The sequence below is a fragment of the Phyllobates terribilis genome, unplaced genomic scaffold (genome assembly GCF_046119375.1).
Source record: "Phyllobates terribilis strain yellow unplaced genomic scaffold, ASM4611937v1 Scaffold_7__3_contigs__length_470593459, whole genome shotgun sequence".
NCBI lineage: Eukaryota > Metazoa > Chordata > Amphibia > Anura > Dendrobatidae > Phyllobates > Phyllobates terribilis.
Genome location: NW_027362767.1, coordinates 20,010,985 through 20,027,848, shown reverse-complemented (window position 1 = coordinate 20,027,848; position 16,864 = coordinate 20,010,985). Strand labels below are relative to the sequence as shown.

Genomic DNA, 16,864 nt, shown 5'->3' with positions numbered 1-16,864 from the left:
AGCCCAAACAAGTCTCTTCTGCTTGTTGCCTGTCCTTAGCAGTGGTTTCCTAGCAGCTATTTTACCATAAAGGCCTGCTGCACAAAGTCTCCTCTTAACAGTTGTTGTAGAGATGTGTCTGCTGCTAGAACTCTGTGTGGCATTGACCTGGTCTCTAATCTGAGCTGCTGTTAACCTGCGATTTCTGAGGCTGGTGACTCGGATAAACTTATCCTCAGAAGCAGAGGTGACTCTTGGTCTTCCTTTCCTGGGGCGGTCCTCATGTGAGCCAGTTTCTTTGTAGCGCTTGATGGTTTTTGCAACTGCACTTGGGGACACTTTCAAAGTTTGCCCAATTTTTCGGACTGACTGACCTTCATTTCTTAAAGTAATGATGGCCACTCGTTTTTCTTTACTTAGCTGCTTTTTTCTTGCCATAATACAAATTCTAACAGTCTATTCAGTAGGACTATCAGCTGTGTATCCACCAGACTTCTGCACAACACAACTGATGGTCCCAACCCCATTTATAAGGCAAGAAATCCCACTTATTAAACCTGACAGGGCCCACCTGTGAAGTGAAAACCATTTCCGGTGACTACCTCTTGAAGCTCATCAAGAGAATGCCAAGAGTGTGCAAAGCAGTCATCAAAGCAAAAGGTGGCTACTTTGTAGAACCTAGAATATAAGACATATTTTCAGTTGTTTCACACTTTTTTGTTAAGTATATAATTCCACATGTGGTAATTCATAGTTTTGATGCCTTCAGTGTGAATGTACAATTTTCATAGTCAGGAAAATACAGAAAAATCTTTAAATGAGAAGGTGTGTCCAAACTTTTGGTCTGTACTGTACATTACATTACTGATCCTGAGTTACCTCCTGTATTATACTCCAGAGCTGCACTCACTATTCTGCTGGTGGAGTCACTGTGTACATACATTACATTACTGATCCTGAGTTACATCCTGTATTATACTCCAGAGCTGCACTCACTATTCTGCTGGTGCAGTCACTGTGTACATACATTACATTACTGATCCGGAGTTACATCCTGTATTATACTCCAGAGCTGCACTCTCAGACTGCACAGTTTCTAAATCACAGTATTCCCTGCTTGTAGTGAGTGCAGCTCTGGAGTATAATACAGGATGTAACTCAGGATCAGTAATGTAATGTATGTACACAGTGACTCCACCAGCAGAATAGTGAGTTCAGCTCTGAAGTATAATGCAGGATGTGACTTATGTGTGCTTTGATTGGACGGTTCTTGTTTTGACTGTTGTCGCTCCTGTGTTCTCAATGTCATTGGCCGCCATTATTCCCCCAGTGTAATATATGTGTCCTCACAAGCTTTCCTGGGGGAGGGGGTAAAGATTAAACCTGTCTCCAGCCGAGTGGAACCCGCTGTAGGTGTGGCGCTCGTGGCAGAGGTGGACGGGGTCGGTGCTGCTCATGATTTCACATGGACTCAGGAAGGTCCTGCTGCTTTGGGCTCTGTCTGCTGCTGCTGGGGTCTCTGCCCGCCATCTCCCCAGTACCAGGTATGTGGATTTCTACACTGGTTCCAGTGTCTATCGGTTCCTGCCGGTGATTATAACCGATTATCATCTGTTATATAATGCGCTGTCACTCCATATTGTAGTAATAATACTGATCCTGACGTCTGATATTATTACACTGTGGCATCATGTAAACGACTACGAATATTCACGCCGGATATCATACATGCGACTACAACTCCCCCTGTGTCCCTGCTTGCAGATGATGAGTGTCCAGACGCTTCTCCTGCCCATGAGAACTGTGAATATGACGAGGTCTGCGAGGATTCATCATGTCAGTACAACGAATACGTCACCTGTCACCTGAACCGATGTGGAACGTGCGAGGCCGTGTACAGCGGATACGACAACCTGACCGTCAACTGCAACCAGTGTGAGCCCTGAGAGTGAGGGATAGGCGGCATTCTCAGTGATGTCACCGCTGATCTCTAGTGATGGATAGGCGGCATTCTCAGTGATGTCACCGCTGATCTCTGGTGATGGATAGGCGGCATTCTCAGTGATGTCACCGCTGATCTCTGGTGATGGATAGGCGGCATTCTCAGTGATGTCACCGCTGATCTCTGGTGATGAATAGGCGGCATTCTCAGTGATGTCACCTCTGATCTCTAGTGATGGATAGGCGGCATTCTCAGTGATGTCACCGCTGATCTCTAGTGATGGATAGGCGGCATTCTCAGTGATGTCACCGCTGATCTCTGGTGATGGATAGGTGGCATTCTCAGTGATGTCACCTCTGATCTCTAGTGATGGATAGGCGGCATTCTCAGTGATGTCACCGCTGATCTCTGGTGATGGATAGGCGGCATTCTCAGTGATGTCACCGCTGATCTCTAGTGATGGATAGGAGGCATTCTCAGTGATGTCACCGCTGATCTCTAGTGATGGATAGGTGGCATTCTCAGTGATGTCACCTCTGATCTCTAGTGATGGATAGGCGGCATTCTCAGTGATGTCACCGCTGATCTCTGGTGATGGATAGGCGGCATTCTCAGTGATGTCACCTCTGATCTCTAGTGATGGATAGGCGGCATTCTCAGTGATGTCACCGCTGATCTCTGGTGATGGATAGGTGGCATTCTCAGTGATGTCACCTCTGATCTCTAGTGATGGATAGGCGGCATTCTCAGTGATGTCACCGCTGATCTCTGGTGATGGATAGGTGGCATTCTCAGTGATGTCACCTCTGATCTCTAGTGATGGATAGGCGGCATTCTCAGTGATGTCACCGCTGATCTCTGGTGATGGATAGGCGGCATTCTCAGTGATGTCACCGCTGATCTCTAGTGATGGATAGGAGGCATTCTCAGTGATGTCACCGCTGATCTCTAGTGATGGATAGGTGGCATTCTCAGTGATGTCACCTCTGATCTCTAGTGATGGATAGGAGGCATTCTCAGTGATGTCACCGCTGATCTCTGGTGATGGATAGGCGGCATTCTCAGTGATGTCACCGCTGATCTCTGGTGATGGATAGGCGGCATTCTCAGTGATGTCACCTCTGATCTCTAGTGATGGATAGGAGGCATTCTCAGTGATGTCACCGCTGATCTCTGGTGATGGATAGGCGGCATTCTCAGTGATGTCACCGCTGAACTCTAGTGATGGATAGGCGGCATTCTCAGTGATGTCACCTCTGATCTCTAGTGATGGATAGGCGGCATTCTCAGTGATGTCACCTCTGATCTCTAGTGATGGATAGGTGGCATTCTCAGTGATGTCACCTCTGATCTCTAGTGATGGATAGGTGGCATTCTCAGTGATGTCACCGCTGATCTCTGGTGATGGATAGGCGGCATTCTCAGTGATGTCACCGCTGATCTCTGGTGATGGATAGGCGACATTCTCAGTGATGTCACCGCTGATCTCTGGTGATGGATAGGCGGCATTCTCAGTGATGTCACCGCTGATCTCTAGTGATGGATAGGCGGCATTCTCAGTGATGTCACCTCTGATCTCTAGTGACGGATAGGCGGCATTCTCAGTGATGTCACCTCTGATCTCTAGTGATGGATAGGTGGCATTCTCAGTGATGTCACCTCTGATCTCTAGTGATGGATAGGTGGCATTCTCAGTGATGTCACCGCTGATCTCTAGTGATGGATAGGCGGCATTCTCGGTGATGTCACCTCTGATCTCTAGTGACGGATAGGCGGCATTCTCAGTGATGTCACCGCTGATCTCTGGTGATGGATAGGCGGCATTCTCAGTGATGTCACCTCTGATCTCTAGTGATGGATAGGCGGCATTCTCAGTGATGTCACCTCTGATCTCTAGTGACGGCTAGGCGGCATTCTCAGTGATGTCACCTCTGATCTCTAGTGACGGATAGGCGGCATTCTCAGTGATGTCACCTCTGATCTCTAGTGATGGATAGGTGGCATTCTCAGTGATGTCACCTCTGATCTCTAGTGATGGATAGGTGGCATTCTCAGTGATGTCACCTCTGATCTCTAGTGATGGATAGGTGGCATTCTCAGTGATGTCACCGCTGATCTCTAGTGATGGATAGGCGGCATTCTCAGTGATGTCACCTCTGATCTCTAGTGATGGATAGGTGGCATTCTCAGTGATGTCACCTCTGATCTCTAGTGATGGATAGGCGGCATTCTCAGTGATGTCACCTCTGATCTCTAGTGATGGATAGGAGGCATTCTCAGTGATGTCACCTCTGATCTCTAGTGACGGATAGGCGGCATTCTCAGTGATGTCACCTCTGATCTCTAGTGACGGATAGGCGGCATTCTCAGTGATGTCACCTCTGATCTCTAGTGACGGATAGGCGGCATTCTCAGTGATGTCACCTCTGATCTCTAGTGACGGATAGGCGGCATTCTCAGTGATGTCACCTCTGATCTCTAGTGATGGATAGGCGGCATTCTCAGTGATGTCACGGCTGATCTCTGGTGATGGATAGGAGGCATTCTCAGTGATGTCACCGCTGATCTATGGTGACGGATAGGTGGCATTCTCAGTGATGTCACCGCTGATCTCTAGTGATGGATAGGCGGCATTCTCAGTGATGTCACCTCTGATCTCTAGTGACGGATAGGCGGCATTCTCAGTGATGTCACCGCTGATCTCTAGTGATGGATAGGCGGCATTCTCAGTGATGTCACCTCTGATCTCTAGTGATGGATAGGCGGCATTCTCAGTGATGTCACCGCTGATCTCTGGTGATGGATAGGCGGCATTCTCAGTGATGTCACCTCTGATCTCTAGTGATGGATAGGAGGCATTCTCAGTGATGTCACCGCTGATCTCTGGTGATGGATAGGTGGCATTCTCAGTGATGTCACCGCTGATCTCTGGTGATGGATAGGAGGCATTCTCAGTGATGTCACCTCTGATCTCTGGTGATGGATAGGCGGCATTCTCAGTGATGTCACCTCTGATCTCTAGTGACGGATAGGCGGCATTCTCAGTGATGTCACCTCTTATCTCTAGTGACGGATAGGCGGCATTCTCAGTGATGTCACCTCTGATCTCTAGTGACGGATAGGCGGCATTCTCAGTGATGTCACCTCTGATCTCTAGTGATGGATAGGCGGCATTCTCAGTGATGTCACGGCTGATCTCTGGTGATGGATAGGCGGCATTCTCAGTGATGTCACGGCTGATCTCTGGTGATGGATAGGCGGCATTCTCAGTGATGTCACGGCTGATCTCTAGTGACGGATAGGCGGCATTCTCAGTGATGTCACCGCTGATCTCTAGTGATGGATAGGCGGCATTCTCAGTGATGTCACCTCTGATCTCTAGTGATGGATAGGCGGCATTCTCAGTGATGTCACGGCTGATCTCTGGTGATGGATAGGCGGCATTCTCAGTGATGTCACGGCTGATCTCTAGTGACGGATAGGCGGCATTCTCAGTGATGTCACCGCTGATCTCTAGTGATGGATAGGCGGCATTCTCAGTGATGTCACGGCTGATCTCTGGTGATGGATAGGCGGCATTCTCAGTAATGTCACCGCTGATCTCTAGTGATGGATAGGCGGCATTCTCAGTGATGTCACGGCTGATCTCTGGTGATGGATAGGCGGCATTCTCAGTGATGTCACCGCTGATCTCTAGTGATGGATAGGCGGCATTCTCAGTGATGTCACTGCTGATCTCTAGTGATGGATAGGAGGCATTCTCAGTGATGTCACCGCTGATCTCTGGTGATGGATAGGCGGCATTCTCAGTGATGTCACTGCTGATCTCTGGTGATGGATAGGCGGCATTCTCAGTGATGTCACCGCTGATCTCTGGTGATGGATAGGCGGCATTCTCAGTGATGTCACCTCTGATCTCTAGTGATGGATAGGTGGCATTCTCAGTGATGTCACCGCTGATCTCTGGTGATGGATAGGCGGCATTCTCAGTGATGTCACGGCTGATCTCTGGTGATGGATAGGCGGCATTCTCAGTGATGTCACGGCTGATCTCTGGTGATGGATAGGCGGCATTCTCAGTGATGTCACCTCTGATCTCTAGTGACGGATAGGCGGCATTCTCAGTGATGTCACCGCTGATCTCTAGTGATGGATAGGCGGCATTCTCAGTGATGTCACGGCTGATCTCTGGTGATGGATAGGCGGCATTCTCAGTAATGTCACCGCTGATCTCTAGTGATGGATAGGCGGCATTCTCAGTGATGTCACCGCTGATCTCTAGTGATGGATAGGCGGCATTCTCAGTGATGTCACTGCTGATCTCTAGTGATGGATAGGAGGCATTCTCAGTGATGTCACGGCTGATCTCTGGTGATGGATAGGTGGCATTCTCAGTGATGTCACCTCTGATCTCTAGTGATGGATAGGTGGCATTCTCAGTGATGTCACCGCTGATCTCTGGTGATGGATAGGCGGCATTCTCAATGATATCACCGCTGATCTCTGGTGATGGATAGGCGGCATTCTCAGTGATGTCACCTCTGATCTCTAGTGATGGATAGGTGGCATTCTCAGTGATGTCACCGCTGATCTCTGGTGATGGATAGGCGGCATTCTCAGTGATGTCACCGCTGATCTCTAGTAATGGATAGGCGGCATTCTCAGTGATGTCACCGCTGATCTCTGGTGATGGATAGGCGGCATTCTCAGTGATGTCACCGCTGATCTCTGGTGATGGATAGGCGGCATTCTCAGTGATGTCACCGCTGATCTCTGGTAATGGATAGGCGGCATTCTCAGTGATGTCACCGCTGATCTCTGGTGATGGATAGGCGGCATTCTCAGTGATGTCACCGCTGATCTCTAGTAATGGATAGGCGGCATTCTCAGTGATGTCACCGCTGATCTCTGGTGATGGATAGGCGGCATTCTCAGTGATGTCACCGCTGATCTCTGGTGATGGATAGGTGGCATTCTCAGTGATGTCACCGCTGATCTCTGGTGATGGATAGGCGGCATTCTCAGTCATGTCACCGCTGATCTCTGGTGATAGATAGGCGGCATTCTCAGTGATGTCACCGCTGATCTCTGGTGATGGATAGGCGGCATTCTCAGTGATGTCACCGCTGATCTCTGGTGATGGATAGGTGGCATTCTCAGTGATGTCAGCGCTGATCTCTGGTGATGGATAGGCGGCATTCTCAGTGATGTCACCGCTGATCTCTGGTGATGGATAGGAGGCATTCTCAGTGATGTCACCTCTGATCTCTGGTGATGGATAGGAGGCATTCTCAGTGATGTCACTGCTGATCTCTGGTGATGGATAGGCGGCATTCTCAGTGATGTCACCGCTGATCTCGGTGATGGATAGGTGGCATTCTCAGTGATGTCACTGCTGATCTCTAGTGATGGATAGGCGGCATTCTCAGTCATGTCACCGCTGATCTCTGGTGATAGGCGGCATTCTCAGTGATGTCACCGCTGATCTCTGGTGATGGATAGGCGGCATTCTCAGTGATGTCACCGCTGATCTCTGGTGATGGATAGGTGGCATTCTCAGTGATGTCAGCGCTGATCTCTGGTGATGGATAGGCGGCATTCTCAGTGATGTCACCTCTGATCTCTGGTGATGGATAGGTGGCATTCTCAGTGATGTCACCTCTGATCTCTGGTGATGGATAGGTGGCATTCTCAGTGATGTCACTGCTGATCTCTAGTGATGGATAGGCGGCATTCTCAGTGATGTCACCGCTGATCTCTGGTGATGGATAGGCGGCATTCTCAGTGATGTCACCGCTGTTCTCTGGTGATGGATAGGCGGCATTCTCAGTGATGTCACCTCTGATCTCTGGTGATGGATAGGCGGCATTCTCAGTGATGTCACCTCTGATCTCTGGTGATGGATAGGCGGCATTCTCAGTGATGTCACCTCTGATCTCTGGTGATGGATAGGCGGCATTCTCAGTGATGTCACTGCTGATCTCTAGTGATGGATAGGCGGCATTCTCAGTGATGTCACCGCTGATCTCTGGTGATGGATAGGCGGCATTCTCAGTGATGTCACCGCTGATCTCGGTGATGGATAGGCGGCATTCTCAGTGATGTCACCGCTGATCTCTGGTGATGGATAGGCGGCATTCTCAGTGATGTCACCGCTGATCTCTGGTGATGGATAGGAGGCATTCTCAGTGATGTCAGCGCTGATCTCGGGTGATGGATAGGAGGCATTCTCAGTGATGTCACCGCTGATCTCTGGTGATGGATAGGTGTCATTCTCAGTGATGTCACCTCTGATCTCTGGTGATGGATAGGTGGCATTCTTAGTGATGTCACCGCTGATCTCTGGTGATGGATAGGTGGCATTCTCAGTGATGTCACGGCTGATCTCTGGTGATGGATAGGCGGCATTCTCAGTCATGTCACCGCTGATCTCTGGTGATGGATAGGTGGCATTCTCAGTGATGTCACCGCTGATCTCTAGTGATGGATAGGCGGCATTCTCAGTGATGTCACCGCTGATCTCTAGTGATGGATAGGCGGCATTCTCAGTGATGTCACCTCTGATCTCTAGTGATGGATAGGCGGCATTCTCAGTGCTGTCACCTCTGATCTCTGGTGATGGATAGGCGGCATTCTCAGTGATGTCACCTCTGATCTCTGGTGATGGATAGGCGGCATTCTCAGTGATGTCACCGCTGATCTCTAGTGATGGATAGGCGGCATTCTCAGTGATATCACCGCTGATCTCTGGTGATGGATAGGCGGCATTCTCAGTGATGTCACCTCTGATCTCTAGTGATGGATAGGAGGCATTCTCAGTGATGTCACCGCTGATCTCTGGTGATGGATAGGCGGCATTCTCAGTGATGTCACCGCTGATCTCTAGTGATGGATAGGCGGCATTCTCAGTGATGTCACCTCTGATCTCTAGTGATGGATAGGCGGCATTCTCAGTGATGTCACCTCTGATCTCTAGTGATGGATAGGTGGCATTCTCAGTGATGTCACCTCTGATCTCTAGTGATGGATAGGTGGCATTCTCAGTGATGTCACCGCTGATCTCTGGTGATGGATAGGCGACATTCTCAGTGATGTCACCTCTGATCTCTAGTGATGGATAGGTGGCATTCTCAGTGATGTCACCTCTGATCTCTAGTGATGGATAGGTGGCATTCTCAGTGATGTCACCGCTGATCTCTGGTGATGGATAGGCGACATTCTCAGTGATGTCACCGCTGATCTCTGGTGATGGATAGGCGGCATTCTCAGTGATGTCACCGCTGATCTCTAGTGATGGATAGGCGGCATTCTCAGTGATGTCACCTCTGATCTCTAGTGACGGATAGGCGGCATTCTCAGTGATGTCACCTCTGATCTCTAGTGATGGATAGGTGGCATTCTCAGTGATGTCACCTCTGATCTCTAGTGATGGATAGGTGGCATTCTCAGTGATGTCACCGCTGATCTCTAGTGATGGATAGGCGGCATTCTCGGTGATGTCACCTCTGATCTCTAGTGACGGATAGGCGGCATTCTCAGTGATGTCACCGCTGATCTCTGGTGATGGATAGGCGGCATTCTCAGTGATGTCACCTCTGATCTCTAGTGATGGATAGGCGGCTTTTTTAGTGATGTCACCTCTGATCTCTAGTGACGGCTAGGCGGCATTCTCAGTGATGTCACCTCTGATCTCTAGTGACGGATAGGCGGCATTCTCAGTGATGTCACCTCTGATCTCTAGTGATGGATAGGTGGCATTCTCAGTGATGTCACCTCTGATCTCTAGTGATGGATAGGTGGCATTCTCAGTGATGTCACCTCTGATCTCTAGTGATGGATAGGTGGCATTCTCAGTGATGTCACCGCTGATCTCTAGTGATGGATAGGCGGCATTCTCAGTGATGTCACCTCTGATCTCTAGTGATGGATAGGTGGCATTCTCAGTGATGTCACCTCTGATCTCTAGTGATGGATAGGCGGCATTCTCAGTGATGTCACCTCTGATCTCTAGTGATGGATAGGAGGCATTCTCAGTGATGTCACCTCTGATCTCTAGTGACGGATAGGCGGCATTCTCAGTGATGTCACCTCTGATCTCTAGTGACGGATAGGCGGCATTCTCAGTGATGTCACCTCTGATCTCTAGTGACGGATAGGCGGCATTCTCAGTGATGTCACCTCTGATCTCTAGTGACGGATAGGCGGCATTCTCAGTGATGTCACCGCTGATCTCTAGTGATGGATAGGCGGCATTCTCAGTGATGTCACGGCTGATCTCTGGTGATGGATAGGAGGCATTCTCAGTGATGTCACCTCTGATCTCTAGTGATGGATAGGCGGCATTCTCAGTGATGTCACGGCTGATCTCTGGTGATGGATAGGAGGCATTCTCAGTGATGTCACTGCTGATCTCTAGTGACGGATAGGTGGCATTCTCAGTGATGTCACCGCTGATCTCTAGTGATGGATAGGCGGCATTCTCAGTGATGTCACCTCTGATCTCTAGTGACGGATAGGCGGCATTCTCAGTGATGTCACCGCTGATCTCTAGTGATGGATAGGCGGCATTCTCAGTGATGTCACCTCTGATCTCTAGTGATGGATAGGCGGCATTCTCAGTGATGTCACCGCTGATCTCTGGTGATGGATAGGCGGCATTCTCAGTGATGTCACCTCTGATCTCTAGTGATGGATAGGAGGCATTCTCAGTGATGTCACCGCTGATCTCTGGTGATGGATAGGCGGCATTCTCAGTGATGTCACCGCTGATCTCTGGTGATGGATAGGCGGCATTCTCAGTGATGTCACCGCTGATCTCGGTGATGGATAGGCGGCATTCTCAGTGATGTCACCGCTGATCTCTGGTGATGGATAGGCGGCATTCTCAGTGATGTCACCGCTGATCTCTGGTGATGGATAGGAGGCATTCTCAGTGATGTCAGCGCTGATCTCGGGTGATGGATAGGAGGCATTCTCAGTGATGTCACCGCTGATCTCTGGTGATGGATAGGTGTCATTCTCAGTGATGTCACCTCTGATCTCTGGTGATGGATAGGTGGCATTCTTAGTGATGTCACCGCTGATCTCTGGTGATGGATAGGTGGCATTCTCAGTGATGTCACGGCTGATCTCTGGTGATGGATAGGCGGCATTCTCAGTCATGTCACCGCTGATCTCTGGTGATGGATAGGTGGCATTCTCAGTGATGTCACCGCTGATCTCTAGTGATGGATAGGCGGCATTCTCAGTGATGTCACCGCTGATCTCTAGTGATGGATAGGCGGCATTCTCAGTGATGTCACCTCTGATCTCTAGTGATGGATAGGCGGCATTCTCAGTGCTGTCACCTCTGATCTCTGGTGATGGATAGGCGGCATTCTCAGTGATGTCACCTCTGATCTCTGGTGATGGATAGGCGGCATTCTCAGTGATGTCACCGCTGATCTCTAGTGATGGATAGGCGGCATTCTCAGTGATATCACCGCTGATCTCTGGTGATGGATAGGCGGCATTCTCAGTGATGTCACCTCTGATCTCTAGTGATGGATAGGAGGCATTCTCAGTGATGTCACCGCTGATCTCTGGTGATGGATAGGCGGCATTCTCAGTGATGTCACCGCTGATCTCTAGTGATGGATAGGCGGCATTCTCAGTGATGTCACCTCTGATCTCTAGTGATGGATAGGCGGCATTCTCAGTGATGTCACCTCTGATCTCTAGTGATGGATAGGTGGCATTCTCAGTGATGTCACCTCTGATCTCTAGTGATGGATAGGTGGCATTCTCAGTGATGTCACCGCTGATCTCTGGTGATGGATAGGCGGCATTCTCAGTGATGTCACCGCTGATCTCTGGTGATGGATAGGCGACATTCTCAGTGATGTCACCGCTGATCTCTGGTGATGGATAGGCGGCATTCTCAGTGATGTCACCGCTGATCTCTAGTGATGGATAGGCGGCATTCTCAGTGATGTCACCTCTGATCTCTAGTGACGGATAGGCGGCATTCTCAGTGATGTCACCTCTGATCTCTAGTGATGGATAGGTGGCATTCTCAGTGATGTCACCTCTGATCTCTAGTGATGGATAGGTGGCATTCTCAGTGATGTCACCGCTGATCTCTAGTGATGGATAGGCGGCATTCTCGGTGATGTCACCTCTGATCTCTAGTGACGGATAGGCGGCATTCTCAGTGATGTCACCGCTGATCTCTGGTGATGGATAGGCGGCATTCTCAGTGATGTCACCTCTGATCTCTAGTGATGGATAGGCGGCATTCTCAGTGATGTCACCTCTGATCTCTAGTGACGGCTAGGCGGCATTCTCAGTGATGTCACCTCTGATCTCTAGTGATGGATAGGTGGCATTCTCAGTGATGTCACCTCTGATCTCTAGTGATGGATAGGTGGCATTCTCAGTGATGTCACCGCTGATCTCTAGTGATGGATAGGCGGCATTCTCAGTGATGTCACCTCTGATCTCTAGTGATGGATAGGTGGCATTCTCAGTGATGTCACCTCTGATCTCTAGTGATGGATAGGCGGCATTCTCAGTGATGTCACCTCTGATCTCTAGTGATGGATAGGAGGCATTCTCAGTGATGTCACCTCTGATCTCTAGTGACGGATAGGCGGCATTCTCAGTGATGTCACCTCTGATCTCTAGTGACGGATAGGCGGCATTCTCAGTGATGTCACCTCTGATCTCTAGTGATGGATAGGTGGCATTCTCAGTGATGTCACCTCTGATCTCTAGTGATGGATAGGTGGCATTCTCAGTGATGTCACCGCTGATCTCTAGTGATGGATAGGCGGCATTCTCAGTGATGTCACCTCTGATCTCTAGTGATGGATAGGTGGCATTCTCAGTGATGTCACCTCTGATCTCTAGTGATGGATAGGCGGCATTCTCAGTGATGTCACCTCTGATCTCTAGTGATGGATAGGAGGCATTCTCAGTGATGTCACCTCTGATCTCTAGTGACGGATAGGCGGCATTCTCAGTGATGTCACCTCTGATCTCTAGTGACGGATAGGCGGCATTCTCAGTGATGTCACCTCTGATCTCTAGTGACGGATAGGCGGCATTCTCAGTGATGTCACCTCTGATCTCTAGTGACGGATAGGCGGCATTCTCAGTGATGTCACCTCTGATCTCTAGTGATGGATAGGCGGCATTCTCAGTGATGTCACGGCTGATCTCTGGTGATGGATAGGAGGCATTCTCAGTGATGTCACTGCTGATCTCTAGTGACGGATAGGTGGCATTCTCAGTGATGTCACCGCTGATCTCTAGTGATGGATAGGCGGCATTCTCAGTGATGTCACCTCTGATCTCTAGTGACGGATAGGCGGCATTCTCAGTGATGTCACCGCTGATCTCTAGTGATGGATAGGCGGCATTCTCAGTGATGTCACCTCTGATCTCTAGTGATGGATAGGCGGCATTCTCAGTGATGTCACCGCTGATCTCTGGTGATGGATAGGCGGCATTCTCAGTGATGTCACCTCTGATCTCTAGTGATGGATAGGAGGCATTCTCAGTGATGTCACCGCTGATCTCTGGTGATGGATAGGTGGCATTCTCAGTGATGTCACCGCTGATCTCTGGTGATGGATAGGAGGCATTCTCAGTGATGTCACCTCTGATCTCTGGTGATGGATAGGCGGCATTCTCAGTGATGTCACCTCTGATCTCTAGTGACGGATAGGCGGCATTCTCAGTGATGTCACCTCTTATCTCTAGTGACGGATAGGCGGCATTCTCAGTGATGTCACCTCTGATCTCTAGTGACGGATAGGCGGCATTCTCAGTGATGTCACCTCTGATCTCTAGTGATGGATAGGCGGCATTCTCAGTGATGTCACGGCTGATCTCTGGTGATGGATAGGCGGCATTCTCAGTGATGTCACGGCTGATCTCTAGTGACGGATAGGCGGCATTCTCAGTGATGTCACCGCTGATCTCTAGTGATGGATAGGCGGCATTCTCAGTGATGTCACCTCTGATCTCTAGTGATGGATAGGCGGCATTCTCAGTGATGTCACGGCTGATCTCTGGTGATGGATAGGCGGCATTCTCAGTGATGTCACGGCTGATCTCTAGTGACGGATAGGCGGCATTCTCAGTGATGTCACCGCTGATCTCTAGTGATGGATAGGCGGCATTCTCAGTGATGTCACGGCTGATCTCTGGTGATGGATAGGCGGCATTCTCAGTAATGTCACCGCTGATCTCTAGTGATGGATAGGCGGCATTCTCAGTGATGTCACGGCTGATCTCTGGTGATGGATAGGCGGCATTCTCAGTGATGTCACCGCTGATCTCTAGTGATGGATAGGCGGCATTCTCAGTGATGTCACTGCTGATCTCTAGTGATGGATAGGAGGCATTCTCAGTGATGTCACCGCTGATCTCTGGTGATGGATAGGCGGCATTCTCAGTGATGTCACTGCTGATCTCTGGTGATGGATAGGCGGCATTCTCAGTGATGTCACCGCTGATCTCTGGTGATGGATAGGCGGCATTCTCAGTGATGTCACCTCTGATCTCTAGTGATGGATAGGTGGCATTCTCAGTGATGTCACCGCTGATCTCTGGTGATGGATAGGCGGCATTCTCAGTGATGTCACGGCTGATCTCTGGTGATGGATAGGCGGCATTCTCAGTGATGTCACGGCTGATCTCTGGTGATGGATAGGCGGCATTCTCAGTGATGTCACCTCTGATCTCTAGTGACGGATAGGCGGCATTCTCAGTGATGTCACCGCTGATCTCTAGTGATGGATAGGCGGCATTCTCAGTGATGTCACGGCTGATCTCTGGTGATGGATAGGCGGCATTCTCAGTAATGTCACCGCTGATCTCTAGTGATGGATAGGCGGCATTCTCAGTGATGTCACCGCTGATCTCTAGTGATGGATAGGCGGCATTCTCAGTGATGTCACTGCTGATCTCTAGTGATGGATAGGAGGCATTCTCAGTGATGTCACGGCTGATCTCTGGTGATGGATAGGTGGCATTCTCAGTGATGTCACCTCTGATCTCTAGTGATGGATAGGTGGCATTCTCAGTGATGTCACCGCTGATCTCTGGTGATGGATAGGCGGCATTCTCAATGATATCACCGCTGATCTCTGGTGATGGATAGGCGGCATTCTCAGTGATGTCACCTCTGATCTCTAGTGATGGATAGGTGGCATTCTCAGTGATGTCACCGCTGATCTCTGGTGATGGATAGGCGGCATTCTCAGTGATGTCACCGCTGATCTCTAGTAATGGATAGACGGCATTCTCAGTGATGTCACCGCTGATCTCTGGTGATGGATAGGCGGCATTCTCAGTGATGTCACCGCTGATCTCTGGTGATGGATAGGCGGCATTCTCAGTGATGTCACCGCTGATCTCTGGTAATGGATAGGCGGCATTCTCAGTGATGTCACCGCTGATCTCTGGTGATGGATAGGCGGCATTCTCAGTGATGTCACCGCTGATCTCTAGTAATGGATAGGCGGCATTCTCAGTGATGTCACCGCTGATCTCTGGTGATGGATAGGCGGCATTCTCAGTGATGTCACCGCTGATCTCTGGTGATGGATAGGCGGCATTCTCAGTGATGTCACCGCTGATCTCTGGTGATGGATAGGTGGCATTCTCAGTGATGTCACCGCTGATCTCTGGTGATGGATAGGTGGCATTCTCAGTGATGTCACCGCTGATCTCTGGTGATGGATAGGCGGCATTCTCAGTCATGTCACCGCTGATCTCTGGTGATAGATAGGCGGCATTCTCAGTGATGTCACCGCTGATCTCTGGTGATGGATAGGCGGCATTCTCAGTGATGTCACCGCTGATCTCTGGTGATGGATAGGTGGCATTCTCAGTGATGTCAGCGCTGATCTCTGGTGATGGATAGGCGGCATTCTCAGTGATGTCACCGCTGATCTCTGGTGATGGATAGGAGGCATTCTCAGTGATGTCACCTCTGATCTCTGGTGATGGATAGGAGGCATTCTCAGTGATGTCACTGCTGATCTCTGGTGATGGATAGGCGGCATTCTCAGTGATGTCACCGCTGATCTCGGTGATGGATAGGTGGCATTCTCAGTGATGTCACTGCTGATCTCTAGTGATGGATAGGCGGCATTCTCAGTCATGTCACCGCTGATCTCTGGTGATAGGCGGCATTCTCAGTGATGTCACCGCTGATCTCTGGTGATGGATAGGCGGCATTCTCAGTGATGTCACCGCTGATCTCTGGTGATGGATAGGTGGCATTCTCAGTGATGTCAGCGCTGATCTCTGGTGATGGATAGGCGGCATTCTCAGTGATGTCACCTCTGATCTCTGGTGATGGATAGGTGGCATTCTCAGTGATGTCACCTCTGATCTCTGGTGATGGATAGGTGGCATTCTCAGTGATGTCACTGCTGATCTCTAGTGATGGATAGGCGGCATTCTCAGTGATGTCACCGCTGATCTCTGGTGATGGATAGGCGGCATTCTCAGTGATGTCACCGCTGTTCTCTGGTGATGGATAGGCGGCATTCTCAGTGATGTCACCTCTGATCTCTGGTGATGGATAGGCGGCATTCTCAGTGATGTCACCTCTGATCTCTGGTGATGGATAGGCGGCATTCTCAGTGATGTCACCTCTGATCTCTGGTGATGGATAGGCGGCATTCTCAGTGATGTCACTGCTGATCTCTAGTGATGGATAGGCGGCATTCTCAGTGATGTCACCGCTGATCTCTGGTGATGGATAGGCGGCATTCTCAGTGATGTCACCGCTGATCTCGGTGATGGATAGGCGGCATTCTCAGTGATGTCACCGCTGATCTCTGGTGATGGATAGGCGGCATTCTCAGTGATGTCACCGCTGATCTCTGGTGATGGATAGGAGGCATTCTCAGTGATGTCAGCGCTGATCTCGGGTGATGGATA

At 50.0% G+C, this 16,864-nt stretch overlaps 1 protein-coding gene across 1 annotated transcript in view; it reads left to right on the top strand.

Moving 5' to 3' along the window:
- The first annotated feature begins 1,444 nt into the window (after window positions 1-1,444).
- LOC141152831 (epithelial cell adhesion molecule-like) overlaps window positions 1,445-16,864 on the top strand; it is a 43,746-nt gene continuing 28,326 nt past the window's right edge. Inside the window, exons 1-2 of the mRNA XM_073637483.1 lie at window positions 1,445-1,523; window positions 1,744-1,914. Of these exons, the coding sequence (XP_073493584.1) occupies window positions 1,445-1,523; window positions 1,744-1,914 (250 nt within the window). The remainder of the gene's footprint in view (window positions 1,524-1,743; window positions 1,915-16,864) is intronic.